The sequence below is a fragment of the Olea europaea genome, unplaced genomic scaffold, assembly GCF_002742605.1.
Source record: "Olea europaea var. sylvestris unplaced genomic scaffold, O_europaea_v1 scaffold935, whole genome shotgun sequence".
Taxonomy (NCBI): Eukaryota; Viridiplantae; Streptophyta; class Magnoliopsida; order Lamiales; family Oleaceae; genus Olea; species Olea europaea.
This window is the reverse complement of record NW_019267840.1, coordinates 1-16617: the sequence shown is the minus strand read 5'-3', so window position 1 is coordinate 16617 and position 16617 is coordinate 1. Positions and strand designations below refer to the sequence as shown.

The following is a 16617-nucleotide window of genomic DNA, read 5'->3' as shown; positions in this document are numbered from 1 at the left end:
CAATCCAAGTTTTCAAAATTTCAAAAGCATCAATCAAGATAGGTAGAGGTGCAATGTGTTTAATCGTGTTAAGTTATAAGTTTCGATTCATATTAATGTTTGTATGTCAAATGATACTCCGGTACGGCATATCCCTCTATGTTAGTGGTTGTATGTCAAATGGTACTCCGGTGCGGCATACCCCTCTATGTTAAAGAAATGTTCGTATATCAAATGGTGCCTTCGAGTACGGCATATCCCTTCATGTCAAATGGTGCCTCCGGGTACGGTATGTATGAAAAGTTATAAAGTTAATGTTTTGAAATGTATAGTTTGATCACGAATGCACCTATGACACCTATTGAGTTTTTCAACTCACGGGTTTAATCCCATCTCTACAGATTGAAGGAATTCTACCTCGGGCATGGATGGAGGAGAAGATGGAGAGTGATGCAACGAGCCCATGGAAATCCGGTGAATAAGTGATTTGGATTTATTTTTATGAAATGTTTTCCAATGTTATTTCTTTAAAATTTTCAAAAACGTAGAATGCGAGAACAAGTTATGTTTTTTTCAAATAAATTACATTTTGTTGTTTTGAAAAATGATTCAGTGTTTTTCTTTAAAGTATTTGAAGTATTGTTATTTAAATTATTATCTGAAGATGTAAGCTTCCGCTAAAACGTATACACTTGTTACTAAACCACCGGTTAAGCTAAGTAAAGTAAGTAGCGTTCCGGTCCATAGGGGTCGAGGCGTTATAGCGTGGTATCAGAGCAAAGTTTAGTCGATTTTGTTGACCAAGTATTTTTTTTTTTAAAACAAAAGGAAAATGAAAAGTTTAAGATATTCCATGGCATCGTGCATCCATCCATCAACCTCATCCTATGGCCCAGGTATGTTCATGTTTAAAGTTAATGATTATGTTTATGTTATGATACTTTGATATGATTTAGAGATGTGTTATTTAAAGATATGTTATGGATTTGGGCAAAAGCTAAGGGTTTAAAGGGAATTGCATGATATGAAAGTTTAAATATTTGCATGTTTTCTTTAAGCAAAGAAAAAGTATGATGTATGTGGAAATACAACAGATATGGCTCGTAGAACGACTAGGGCATATATAGAAGCATTTAACCGTAGAATTGTTATTCATTCCTATGAAAACTATGTAACTGATCTGACCCGACCGCTTAGCGAACATATGTATGACATCTATGAGAGATGCATGAAGGCGGTTAATGCTAGTATGGAGATCACACATATTGAGGCCACAAATAACCTCATACACTCCCTCTCACCTCAATGGGAAGATATGGGAGTCACGATTAGGGATGAAATGTTAGAAAGCAACCCAAACCTGTTCGAGTTTGAGAGGTATTGCCATGCCCTGATTGATTTGTGAGATGATGTAATCCATGAGGAGCCTGAGGAGGAACCTTTGGCTGAGGAAGAAGATTCCGAAGAAGAACCCGAGGATGATTTAGAGAATGATCCTGAGCCTGAGCCACAGGTTGAGATGGACATAGAGTCCGGACCTGAAGCAGAAGACTCCTCCGAAGATGAAGCTCCACCAAAGAAGATCCGTAGACTTTATAGGGATTAGATTTAAATCCTTGTAATAGCTTCCCTTATGTCAAGAAATAAAATACTATCTTCTTTGCTTTAGTATTCGAAGAATGAAACTAATAAGAACCATATGTTTTGTCTAAAGAAAATGGCCCGCGCAAACCAAAATTTGATAAGAGACCTCCTCCGAGCGGTTCAAGACCTAGGCAGGCAAAACCCAAACCAAGCTCAACCCCTACCATTAGCTCCTAATGTTCCAAACCATGCTTCAGTGGTCGAGCAATTTCGAAGGCACAAGCCCCCTACCTTCAGCGGAGCAGCTGACCCACTTGCAGCCGAGGAGTGACTTCGCAAGTTGGAGCGTATATTCCGATTGATAGGGTGCACGGATGCTCAGAAAGTCCAGTGTGCTGAGTTCATGTTCTCTGATGATTCAACTCACTGGTGGGACTCAATGTCAAGGATAAGGATCCCTGAGCAACAAGCAGAATTGACTTGAGAACAATTCAAAGGGGAAGTAATGGACAAATACTTTCCCCAGTCCTTGAGGGATCACAAAGAAAGTGAATTCCTCCAACTCAAGCAAAAGACTATGTCCCTGACTGAGTATGAGAGGAAGTTTTATCAACTTTCAAGGTATGCTCCACATCTGGGGGATGCAGAAGATAAGAAGGTACGAAGGTTTGAACAAGGGCTGAACTCGGATATAAGCATGATACTTATGTCCCATCGCTTCACCACATACCGTGAAATGCTGGAAAGAGCTCATGCTATTTGGTACCAGAAGACTAGCGCCGAACAATATGGTCAACTGTTCAATCAACCGGACAATGGTAACATGGGAAAGAGGAAATGGAATGACCAGGACAAGGGAAAAGGCAAGTGGTAGAATAAGAAAGCTAATGGTAGAGCCAATGCCAGCAAAAGCATTGTGCCGATTATTGCGCCCTGTTCTAAGTGTGGAAGGACACATCGTGGTGAGTGCTTACAAGGGAAAAATGTCTGTTTCTGATGTGGCAAGCCAGGACATATCATTAGAGATTATCCCACACATACCCAGAAGAAGGATGATAATAGCGAACAGAACTAGAAAGGGAAAGCACGAGTTTTTGCATTGACTCAACAGGATGCAGAGGAAAACTCTAATGTCATATCAGGTACTCTACTGATAGTCAATACACCTACTTATGTATTGTTTGATTCAGGAGCTACACACTCATTTGCTTCAACAACTTTTATGGCTAAATCTAGTATTACCTGTGATAAGTCGGAAAGTACATTAGAAGTTAGTATTCCTTCGGGCAACCCTTTGAATGCTGATAGAATAGCCAAGTCGGTAAGTATCAAAGTTGAGGGAAAACCAATGGAAGCGAATCTATACATGATAGAAATGAAGGATTTTGATGTAATACTAGGCACGGATTGGTTAGGTTATAATTACGCCACCATCCGATGTAAGGAAATGGAAGTATCATTTCAGAAACCAGGAGAGGAAACATTTTCGTTCCTTGGAATGAAGACGAAACCCCATATTCGACTAGTATCGACTTTACAAGCTGAGAAGATGTTGAGAAAAGAAACATGTCAATGATATCTAGTAAGTATCTCAGGAGGGAAACAAGAGACGATAAGGGTTGAAGATGTACCAGTCGTACAGGAATTCGTAGATGTGTTTCCAGAAGATCTATCTGGTATTCCTCCTGATAGACAAGTGAAATTCACCATAGACCTAATTCCCAGGGTGGCACCAGTATCTAAGGCCCCATACCGAATGGCCCCAAAAGAACTACAAGAATTAAAGAAGCAGTTGCAAGAACTCCTAGATATGGGCTTCATACGACCAAGCGTATCTTCGTGGGGAGCGTCGGTGTTGTTTGTAAAGAAGAAAAATGGAAGCATAAGAATGTGCATCGATTATAGGGAGATAATCGATTAACCATCGAGAATAAGTACCCACTCTCGAGAATCGAAGATCTGTTAAATCAACTGAAACGAGCTAAGGTATTTTCCAAGATCAACTTACGATCGGGATACTATCAATTGAAAGTAGAGACAAAGGATATACCTAAGACAGCTTTTAGAACTCGATATGGACACTACGAGTTTACGGTGATGCTGTTTGGGCTAACCAATACACCTGTAGTGTTCATGGACCTGATGAATCGAGTGTTTCATCAATACTTGGATAAGTTTGTCATAGTCTTCATCGATGACATTATGATATATTCCAAGAGTAAGGAGCAACATAAGAGCACTTGAGAATAGCCTTAGATGTATTACGCAAGGAGAAGCTGTATGCCAAATTCAAGAAGTGCGAGTTTGAACGAGTTCGATTTCTTGGACATGTAGTTACTGCCCAAGGGATTGAAGTAGATCCAGCAAAAGTAGAAGCAGTAACCAACTGGAAAGCACCAACAATGCTGGAGAAGTACGAAGTTTTCTAGGATTGGCTGGATATTATAGGAGATTCATAGAAGGATTCTCCAAAATAGCTGGACCAATGACGCAGCTTACAACGAAGGGAGTAAAATTCCAATGGACGGAAAAATGTGAACAAAGTTTCCAAGAACTTAAGCAAAAGTTGATATCAGCACCTGTATTAACAATACCTGAAGGTACGGAAGGTTTTGTTATATACAGCGACGCATCCAAGCGAGGATTGGGATGTATACTAATGCAGAATGGAAAAGTGATAGCATATGCTTCAAGACAATTGAAGAAACATGAGCAGAACTACCCAATGCATGATTTAGAACTTGCAGCGATAGTACACGCTTTGAAAATATGGCGACACTACTTGTATGGACGGAAGTGTGATATCTACACAGATCACAAAAGTCTCAAGTATTTCTTCACACAGAAGAAATTGAATATGCAACAAAGACGATAGTTGAAATTGGTGAACGACTACGACTGCACTATTCACTACCATCCGAGTAAGGCTAATGTTGTGGCCGACGCTCTAAGTAGAAAATCAATGGGACAATTGACGTCATTACCCACCTCTCAAGTGGAGTTAGTCAAGGACTTGAAAAAGTTGCAGATCGGAGTGGTTACCATACCAGGACAAGTCACTGCTCGTCTAGCAGCTTTAATAATTCAACCTCCTATTAGAGATCGAATTATAGAAGCACAAAATAAAGACTCATTTTTGCAGAAAATTAAGAATGAAGTTGGTACCGATAAGAAAAAGGACTTTGGAATAGCTGAGGATCAGGCACTGATATTTAGAGGAAGAATTTGCGTGCCTAAGGATGAAACCTTGAGAAACGAGATATTAAAAGAAGCTCATTCCACCCCGTACACCGCACATCCCGGTAGTACAAAAATGTATCGAGATCTTCGAGATATATTTTGGTGGAGAAATATGAAAAGAAGTATAGGGCTGTACGTGCAGAAGTGCATGGTATGTCAACAGGTTAAGGGAGAACACCAAAAACCAGCTGGATTGTTAAATCCACTAGATATACCTGAATGGAAATGGGAAAATATCACGATGGACTTTGTGGTTGGATTCCCGAAGTCAGCAAGAGGAAATAATGCTATATGGGTAGTAGTGGATCGACTAACGAAGTTAGCTCATTTTCTTCCAGTGAAAATGACATTCAGTTTAGACCAATTGACACAGTTGTACATTAAAGAGGTTGTGAGATTACACGATGTACCTGTATCCATTGTGTCTGACAGAGACCCAAGGTTCACGTCCAAATTTTGGAAAAGTCTACAAGGAGCTATGGGAACGAAGCTGAACTTTAGTACAGCATATCACCCTCAGTCCGATGGTCAGTTTGAAAAGACCATCCAAAGAACATGTGTTTTGGATCTAGGAGGTAATTGGGAGTCATACTTACCTCTAGTAGAGTTCGCTTATAATAACAGTTTCCAAGCAATTATTGAAATGGCACCATACGAAGCTCTCTATGGTAGAAGATGTAGATCCCCTGTTCATTGGGATGAAGATGGAGAGAAGAGAGTTTTAGGACCAGAAATAGTTGAAAGGACGGTCGAGGTAATCGATAAGATCCGTGCAAGAATAAGGGCAGCACAGGATCGACAAAAGAGTTATGCAAATACAAGGAGAAAGGATTTAGAATTTCAAGTTGGGAATAAAGTGTTTCTGAAAGTAGCACCGATGAAAGGTGTACTTAGATTTGGAAAGAAAGGCAAGCTATGACCCCGGTATATCGAACCTTCCGAGATACTTGATAGAGTCAGAAATGTGGCTTACCGACTAACTTGCCACCTGAATTATCAGCAGTGCACAATGTGTTCCAATATCGATGATAAAGAATTATGTACACGATCCTAATCATGTAATGAGTTATCAAACCTTGGAGGTACAGAAAGATTTGTCATACGAGGAACTACCGATCAAGATATTGGATCGAAAAGTGCACAAACTAAGGAATAAAGAGATTCAGCTAGTTAAGATACAGTGGAATCATCACGGCGTAGAAGAAGCCACTTGGGAAAAAGAAGAAGAAGAAGCCAAAGACAAGTATCCAACATTATTCGCCCAATCAGAAGGTAAATTTCGAGGACGAAATTTTAATTAAGGTGTGGGGGATGTAGAACCCCAAATAATTCTAGACACCTTAGTGGCACTAAGACATGAATATTGGATGACTAAAGTATACTTCAGATTTTTAGTCTCATTTGAGACCCATTTTCGACATAGGAAACATTCGACTTGAAAAATGATATCTAAATAAAAGTTGTAGCTCTTTGAGTTAGTTTTCCAACGCACTTTGAATTACCTCAATCGGATATCGGGAGAAGAAGTTATGATAGAAATACTGAAAACTGTGCAGTGTCAACCGGACTACAACCGGTCGACCGAAACTGCCTGAAATGAAAATTCTCGTTTTTCCCTAGAATTTAAATATTTATTTTCATCAATTATTTTCTCAAAAGGCCACCCACGTTTTTTACAATAAAAACCCCACTAAATTGAAGTATTTAATCTCAAACTTAAATGGCACCCATGTTTTCTCTCTTAAATGAAATTTGACCCTTCATTTGCTTTAAGTTATGAGATATTTACTTATAAATAGAGACCTCATTTCACTCATTTTTTCTCACACCAAAAACAAGAGCTTTTACATATTAAAGAAAGAGTTTCCAAGAAAGAAAAAAGAGGGAGGAAAACTATTTTTCCTAGAAGTTTAAGAAGTGTTTTCAAGCATCAATTCTCAACGGTTTTCAAACATCCAAGGAGTGCATTTCTTTCAACGTCCAAGTTTTATCGAAGTTTTCAATCCAAGTTTTCAAAGTTTCAAAAGTATCAATCAAGGTAGGTAGAAGTGCAATGTGTTTAATCGTGTTAAGTTATAAGTTTCGATTCATGTTAATGTTTGTATGTCAAATGGTACTCCGGTACGGCATACCCCTCTATGTTGAAAAAATGTTCGTATGTCAAATGGTGCCTTTGGGTACGGCATATCCCTTCATGTCAAATGGTACCTCCGGGTACAACATGTATGAAAAGTTATAAAGTTAATGTTTTGAAATGTATAGTTTGATCACGAATGCACCTATGACACCTATTGAGTTTTTCAACTCACGGGTTTAATCCCATCTCTACAAATTGAAGGAATTTTGCATCGGGCATGGATGGAGGAGAAGATGGAGAGTGATGCAACGAGGCCATTTAAATCCCGTGAATAAGTGATTTGGATTTATTTTTATGAAATATTTTCCAATGTTATATCTTTAAAGTTTTCAAAAACGTAGAATGTGAGAACAAGTTATGTTTTTTTCAAATAAATTACATTTTGTTGTTTTGAAAAATGATTCAGTGTTTTTCTTTAAAGTATTTGAAGTATTGTTATTTAAATTATTATCCAAAGATGTAAGCTTCCGCTAAAACGTATACACTTGTTACTAAACTACCGGTTAAGCTAAGTAAAGTAAGTAGCGTTCCGATCCATAGGAGTCGGGGCATTACAGTGTTCAAATGAAATAATTTGAAGTTGAAGTTTCTCTTTGACTTAGACAATTACTCAATGGTATAAAATGCATTCCTTAGCAAAGTTAACCCTTATAATTGATTATTTTCCCCTTCAGCCTTTCTTCCCGTAACCTGTTGGGACCTTTGCTTTTTATCCTCTGTTTCCTTCTTTGAGAGGGGTAACGACATTGATGTATGTGAGCTATGGCACAGACCAGGACACGAGAGCTTTATAAAATAAAGTTCATGAGATTTTTACGTTCACTTCCCATAATTTTCTCTCTTTTATTCCACGTGTCGTACATGCACACTAAATTCGAAATTCTCTCTTTTTGTGAGCCTTCGGCTGTTTACAGTGACGTTGTGTATGCTTTTGATTTTGCATTGGGTGGATCCACAATTTCCAAGTTCTAGATAGAGAAGACATTCAATGAGAAAATGTACCAACATATTTCCAGCTTCTTCAATTCCTCATTTGATAAAAGGGTAAATGGATCGTTCCTATAGACCTCAGCCTCCTTTACACTTCTTGGTTGACAAGGACTTGTGAGACGTACAAGTGCTTACACGGAAGGGAGGGGGGGGGGAGGGGAATCTTGAAAAATAAATGAACTTATGTTACTAAAGTCAACTATACAAATATTTTTGTATCAATAATATTATGTTTTATTATTTTATCTTAAAACTTTGATCTATTATGTTATACCCTTCTCTTTATACTTCAATTCACTTTAATATGTTCATCGGAGCTATCAATTAGTGACACCCATCTTGTAGTCATAGATTTATACATATTTTACCTAATTTTTTTTTTTTTAAAATCAACTAATCCTCTTAAAAGATTATTCTTTGATAATTTTTTAAATATTAATGAAATTTGTGATCGGTATTCTAGTATAGCTAGTAGAGGTTATTTATTTAATTGATTGGACTTATTTAATAAAACAATTGCATCTTTTGCTTGAATTTGGACCCATTTTACTAGAGGAAAATTTCATAAGGATAGTTATTGCCCATTTCAAAAGTAAGAATAAAAGTTTCAAATTTCAAAAATAAGATATTCATTAAAATTTATTTATAATTTAATTGATTAATTATATATTTTATAAATTAAATATATTAAGATCACAAATCTATACAATTTGGTCACATATTTACAATTTAATTAGCCACGTATTATTTTTCGGTCACAAATCAAAAAATTTTAATGTCATAAATTATTTTACGGTCACAATTTGTTCATCGATCACAGATAAAAAATTTATATGTCACAATTTATTTATGGGTCATAGATCGCAAATATTTAGGTCACAAATTATTAAATTTTTAGGTCACACATTATATCTTGATCACAAATTAACTAATTTAATGGTCACAATCAACCAAATAATCTGTGACCACCATCAACACTTGTGACAATCGTTGCCTTTAACAGCACCACCGCTACTGTCACTGTCACCCCAGAACCACCACCACCCGACAGCAACACCACTATCTTAAACAAATCAACACATCCATCTCGACAAACCACAGCCACCAAAGTCTCACCTTCACCATTGCGCCATTGCCACGACCAGTCCACCACTATCTACCACCGCCACCACCAACCAAGATCTCTTGCCACTTCACTAGTCTCCACCAACAAAGAAACTCAAACCACAACACACGGGTGCTGTGAACGCCCAACACTGCACACCGGCCACAACCACCAAATTCGCCATCGCCAGCCACTATTACAACACCGCCACCACACAAACATCATCACCACCGCCGCCGCTTCTAACAACTACAAACACCCATTCTTTTCTTCGACTCCAATATACAACAACCAACACCAGATAGCATCTCACATGCCATCCTACATTCGCCACGACCACCACCATTATCACTGTCGACCACTATACCACCACATAATAGATTGAAACAAAAACAAAAAACTCCCAAAAAATCAAGGCAGCGAAGTAGATCAGGCAGAATTAGCATCGCAGCGAGTGCCTTTGCTCCACTGCGCCATCGATGAGGGTGGTTCCGGAATCGAGGAGAGGGAGAGAAGAATGGAGATTGGGGAAGAGAGAAGAAGGGAGATGAGGAGAAGTGCCGCGCCTGTCACAGTTGAATGAGTGGTGGTTCCGGTGCCAAAATATAGGGGTGGGTGCGACGTCGATAGAGAGGTTGTGAAGATGGAGATGGAGAGGAAAATAAATTGATTAGGATTTTGAAATGAAATTTGTATATTTAATATTTAAACATGATATATTTGAGTTTTGAAACATGAAACTTCCCATCTGATTTTAGAATAGAGGATTTTAACACTAGAGATTCCTATAATTTCCAATTTTACTACACCCACTTAGCCCATTCACTTCTCTATATGTATATATGTGATATCACTTCACAATCAAGATAATTAATCTAACCCTAGTCAAATCATCTCTTCCTCTCTTGCACTTATATTTTTTCTTGTCCGGTCGTTGACTTAACCATTGGAATGTAAACGGTCGTCGGATCCTTTTCTGGACCAGTGGCATTTGCCTTCTAATGGGATGTTTCAGTGTGTAGGTGATGCCTTAGTCGAGGAGAGGTGATCGAGATTCTATTGATGCATTTTTTGATGTTAACAATAATAATTCTCTATTTAGATTTGTGAAAATTGATTGAGATCTATGATTCACATTGTATTTTCTATTGTACAGTTTGGGCAATTTATCCATAATGCCCAAGGCAAAGAGATTAAAGAGTTGTACAACTACATCCTTGAGTGTCAAATCCCCCGGAAAGTTGCAGTGCTGGAAAGTGTGGGGTTAAAATGCACATTATGTGTATTAAAATGCACCACCAAATTGAATTTTCCATCGGCAAAAAGTCGAGAGTACACAGCAATATTAGTTTGATCTGCGGCATCTGCCCCAAACCTGCGGGTAATATTACTTATTTTAGCCGGTTTCTTTTGTGCACCAAGTATAGTCCAATTTATGCAGTTTATGTTTATATTAATTGTGGGCCCTGATAGAAAGGGCAGACAACATGTCTACTCATGCATGACTTTAGTGTTTGTTAAAACTCTATTTTTTCAAATCTTGCCGTTCATGGAATGGTTACATGAAATATTCAAAATAATCTAATCTGAAACATAAATTTCTAATAAATAAACATTTAACCTACATTCGTCAGGCTATTTTATGGGAAAACTCGAGCTTGGGATTTGATATTTGCATTACTTCCCCTTTGCTTATACGCCAAGACTATTGAGGAAATTCAAGAGAGGGATATGGGGGATTCAGGTGCATGATCCGAGATGGGACCATTAGACTTGCCCAGGTAGGCAGCACCTCTCAATACAATCGGGTTTAGTTCACAGCCAACTGTGAATTATTGGCTGGTTTTTGACATATCCGTTGGTTATGGGTATGGCTGTCATGTGCTTTACGCTCGAGACATGTTTAAAACGTTAAATTAGAGCACACTCCGTAATATAATGGATCAATGTTACACGATGAATATTAAATGAATCAATATACAGAGATGTGTATCCATATGGACAAACTCGTAATATATTGCAGTTTCAGTGGCATTTCAATAACCAAATCTTATATAACTAGATCTGCATCAGCATCATATAAAGTCTCGACGAAATCATAATATTTCCCCACCCTGATCACTATTCTTAGCAAAGAAAATTGACCACCCTCCCGACTTGCAACCACCATGGCTATGGCTTTCAAGATGGTAAACACACAATTTCTACACCCACACACACACATTGATATATAAGCTGGTCATATATTATGATTTTGTTGTGTAGGCGACGACCGGCATGTGGGTGACGGACGAATGCAAGAACTCATTCATGGAGATGAAGTGGAAGAAGGTTCATAGGTACATCGTGTTCAAGATTGACGAGGGATCGAAGCTGGTGACGGTGGACAAAGTCGGTGCAGCTGGTGAAGGTTACGATGATTTAGCTGCATCACTACCAGAGGATGATTGCCGATATGCTGTCTTTGATTTCGACTTTGTTACTGTCGATAATTGCCGCAAGAGCAAGATCTTCTTCATTGCATGGTCCGTCACTTCATTTCCTTGATTGTTAGTTAACTTTTTAATTTGCTTAAATCTTACAACAACCCTATCTAAATGTTAAGTAAAATATAATTTCAGGGCACCGACGGCATCGAGAATTAGGGCGAAAATGCTGTACGCAACGTCGAAAGATGGACTAAGGAGGGCATTAGATGGGATCCATTATGAAGTGCAAGCTACGGATCCAACCGAGATGGGATTTGATGTGATTAAGGACAAAGCCAAATAATTGAGATGACAAATTGATAAAATTTTGTGTTTTGGCATCTTAATTAATTTAGTTTAATTTAATAACTCCACTTAGTGATGCTTTCTTGTCAATCAATACCATCATCTTTTTCTAGGATCTGTCTGCTTGTAACTGTAACCTTAATCATCCCTCTTGTGTTTTTTAAGCTAACATAAACTTTTTTCTTTTATATTTGCTGTATGTGATTAGCATTTTGATCCATTTCACTTGGAATATTGAGGCGTTAGATTAGATAAATACTTTACTTAATTAGAAGTATTAGATAATTAGACTACTATAAATATACTGTAAATCAATGTAAGTATCCTAATCTTTAAAATAAAACGGGTTAATGCTAGAGGATGATTTATTGTCAAATGCAATAATACACAAACATACACATATGTAAAATAAGGAATAATAATGAATGACTTTAGTTATTATACAATCAAAAACTTGATTTAGGCTTTATACAGGAAAATTAGGCTTCCAAACCTGTAATTATGTATGTGGACATCAATAAAATGTGTGGGCAAAGAGTTGATTTTCGAATTTGTAAATCTAAGACGTGACCTGCAATGTCCCATGTAAATCCTTACATGGGTCATCAGTCTTTCTTCTAGATTCATCAATAAGGTGATTTTCGAATTTGTAAAATCTAAGACGTGACCCGCAATGTCCCATGTAAATCCTTATATGGGTCATCATGTAAAGATTTTTAATCCATCGATGAGCTTATATATGTGAATAATTGTGTGTTAAATTGAAAGCTATTAAATTCGGTTAAGCCCAATTAAAGTGATCTAATAAGATTTCGATTTTGGATTTTTAATGTATCCAATTAAAGTGTGGGTTTACATATGTGTAGAAACCGGACCCAAATCCTAATTCTAAGATGGGCCGAATTAGGTTAAAGGACGTCGCTATATAAATACGATTATGATCCTCGGAGCACACGTATGTATTATTCATTCTCTTCTACATCCCATCACAGAGAAAAAAAGGAGGCTGAGTGTAGATTTGGAAGACAAGATCGCGTAATTCATTATTGCATTAACCATGTCTGATTTAGGTACGCTTCCACTATAGTTCTTCAATTTCTTGATGATTTAACATGAAAAATCCGGTGATTTAAAACAATAAATTATTCTACACATCTGTCTTTCCTCTAGACTCATCAATAAGGTGATGCTAAACTATCTTATAGGAATTCATACTATTACATAGCCTTGTGGCTTCCATATTGCTTTCCCATGGATATTTTACATGTCATGATTTTTGAGGTTAAATTTTTTTGGCATATTTCATCTGAATTTGAGGAATATAATTTCTTATTACTTCAAATTATGACAAACTAATGATGCCACAACAAAGTCAAAGCTAAAAAGTGGGATATATAATTACTTGAATTAGTAAAACTAATCAATACTTAATAGCTAAAAAGAGGGAGACATAATTACTTGAATTAGTAAAACTAATCAATATTTAATAAACTTTAAAGAAAAGATCTACAATAGAACTATTGTTCTTATAGAATTTTATGATTATATTGTTTTTATTACTCAAGTAAATTATGATGACCAATTATGCGTTTAAAGCCTTTTTTTTATTTATAACTGGTTTTTCTCTCATGTAAATAGCCCATCTCTGGCCATGAAATATCAGAATTTTGTGTTTAATAGTGCATGTGATATTGATATTCTATAATTAATGTTAGACATAGTTTCTAATTTCTGTACAAATGGTTGGATATACATTTTGTTTACACTTCACACACATTTCTTACATAAGCATCTTGCCTTGTCCCACTATTATACATATTTCATTATATGTCTATCTTCCATTGTAAATTTGTGTCTCTTTTAGTTTGAAATTGAGGCTTTATCATCACCCGTCAATGTACACAATATCCTATCAAGAAGAAATGTTAACCTGGGAAGCACTGACACGATGACCAATAATAACAATTTGGGCAATATCAAGTGACCAATATTGATCGTAAAATCCCAACTTGGTAAGAAGATTTCCATATATTTGTTATGATGGTAATGCTCAGAGAAGTGCTTTTATTGTGTCTTGAAGTTAATTCCATGGAAATTATATTAGTCTGATTGTGGGATTTTCCTAGAAAAATTGGTTTAATCCTATAATAGAATGGTTTGCTGCGAAAGGCGCCTCGCCTGAATTTCTTTGAGGATTATTGAGTAAGAATATGCAAAGAATATCTCCAAGAGCTTGAAAATCCTCCAGAACTTTTGTGGAGTGGTACCCTCTCAGGCTTCCTTCGAAGCTTTTATTTCTTAAGAAAATCAAGTTTTAGGCTTCTAACATCTTACAGAGTACCCGTGACTTATGACTTTGTCCATTCGATAAGAAAGACTAATCACTGAATATGTAAAAAAATTACTATGTTGTCACGTAGCCCTCTGAACTTACTTTTAAAAAATGATATTTTTCTCCTTGTTGCCGATAAATTGGTTGAAACCATCTTTAAAACCTAAAAATCTACATCCCAACACTCGCAAGCGACAAATTTTGCCCGTGTTTGATCCCATTAAATTAAATTACATTACATTCCATTTTTCTCTCTTCTATTTTCAACCACACAATCTTCCATAAAATAATATTACACGTAAATCGAAAATTTTTCCTTCTTTTTCAACCACTCATTTTTCTAAAAAATACTATTCCCCTCATTTTCATTTTTAAGTAATGGGGGTCAAACGGGGGCATTAGCTATAGATTACGGATAAGTATAGTTCAAAATTAAGATTGGTGCGCAGTGGGGCTTCATCCGCGAATACGAGTAATAAGCCAATTGGTGATAGCAGTTTGAGAGACAAGCACCAATGGCAATAGCATTAGCACACGCACCAAAAATAAAGTTAGTTCTATGTCATGTTTCTTTCCTCAAGCCAATAATTTTTAATATGAATAATGTCTTTAAAAAAGCAATAATTAGTGGACTAACGTCCCCTCTAAAAAACGTACATTATAGAGAAAAGCAAAGCGGGTCTGGAACTCAAATGTGTTCCACGTTCTGCCTTTATTAGTTTTAGATATAATTAGCTAATCATATTTGTAGAACAATTAAAATATTCTAATCACCCCACAAATTAAAAAGTGTACATTTAATATACAGAAGAGTAGATTTTTCTGCAATTTAACGATACAGTAGTCTTCTACTTTTATCACTTCAAAGAAAAATGCTAAGGTTTGGGATTCCATCTTAAAAGGTCAATCTTGTTAAAAGAAGTAGTCCAAACCTCATAAGTTGGTCTGTGTTTTTCATTTTTATTCGATGTGATACTCGTTTGAGCATACCAATCTTAAAATCAGTGTGCTCATTTTTTAGTTTTAATCGAATCGAATTGCTTGTTATGACTTGGAATTCTATTTTAAAAGGTCAATCATATTAAGCGGAGTAGCCCAAAGTCTTAAAAGTTTATCTATGTTTTTATCTTTATTCGATATGGAATTATATCCCTTAACATAAAATCTAATCACTTAAGGTGATAGTGCTCAATTAGAAATATCGAAATGGACTTGTTCAATTAATCAATCAAGACTCAACGGACGACTTCAAAGAAGATAGATTGCTAGAACGGAAAATCTCCGTATGATCCATTTTAAGAAATCATGCCACTTGCCTGTTCCCCTAACAAAGTGACAACCTACCATACGACTTACGCCACGAAATCGCAGTATGAGGATTCTTCTTCCTACCTTTACATGTAACTAGCATATATTGTTCCTTTTACCTCCTCCATATAATGATTATCGCCTCGAAGTGCAACTGGTAGAGTTCCTGTCCTTTTTTCATGTCATCAAAGCAGCCGCGAAGCTCATTCTGGCGAAAAATTGTTGGCTTTCAAGATTAAAAATTGCTTGATAAATGAAAAGAACAAAAAATAAAATAAAATCCTTGGTTGGGAAGTTGACTCGTGACGACTTATCAAGTTGACACATTTGACTTTAAGTCAACCATATGGTAGTTAGAACTTAGAATCCACACAATTCACAGGTTTGAGGTTTCTGTATATCGTGGCAAAAGAGTCAGCAAGCAATTTCAAAAGCAAATTGGTGTTATGTTAATCGCTTGTGGAGTAACGGAAGGCATGTCTTTTCACAGTAGAGAAGATAGAGGAGACTCCACTGTCTATCAGAAATACAATAATGTGTTTGTTAAATGTATGTGCATATATTATATTTGGGCAATTAACATTTTACATGGCAAAACCAATTTTCTGAAAGTAGAAATGTTGAAACAAGAAATACATGAATATGAATTTCATAGAGGCAAATTTGACTATTTCACCTTAAAATGACAATAACTAGTATAAGTATAGTAATAGTTTTTCAGTAATCGTCTCTGAAGACATGATGACAATATCCCGCAATAGAAGCAGTCGAAATTATGTAGATCAGTGAATCTAATGACGTTTTAAACTCTTTTTACATAAATAAGAAAAAAAGGCTCGTAACTTATATGTAGATTTTATTTGATGCGTAACGCAAGTAAAAAAGTACATGTATCAAGTGAATAAAATTGCAAATAGAGAAATCTATATATAATTGTTAAAAGGTTGCATCTCAAAAGACACGTCATTTCATGAAGCTTTTGTTCAAAAATATGATTTCTCATCCGAAAAGATACATCTTTTCCGTTAAATATTTTCTAGAACATTTAGTCACGTGTAACACCTGGATTAATAGAAAATTCCATCGCGCTAGTGTACGATTCCCAACAATTTTCACATTTTCGCATGCTTATGGCTTAATTCTCATGCACCTGAAATTGATTCGAGAA

At 36.4% G+C, this 16617-nt stretch overlaps 1 protein-coding gene across 1 annotated transcript; it reads left to right on the top strand.

The window, feature by feature from the left end:
* The first annotated feature begins 11203 nt into the window (after positions 1-11203).
* LOC111392492 (actin-depolymerizing factor 5-like) lies at positions 11204-12001 on the top strand. Its single transcript, XM_023017846.1, has 3 exons — positions 11204-11224; positions 11301-11560; positions 11657-12001. Exons 1-3 carry the CDS (start codon positions 11204-11206, stop codon positions 11805-11807), a joined length of 432 nt encoding a protein of 143 aa, XP_022873614.1. The 3' UTR covers positions 11808-12001.
* Positions 12002-16617: the final 4616 nt, after the last annotated feature.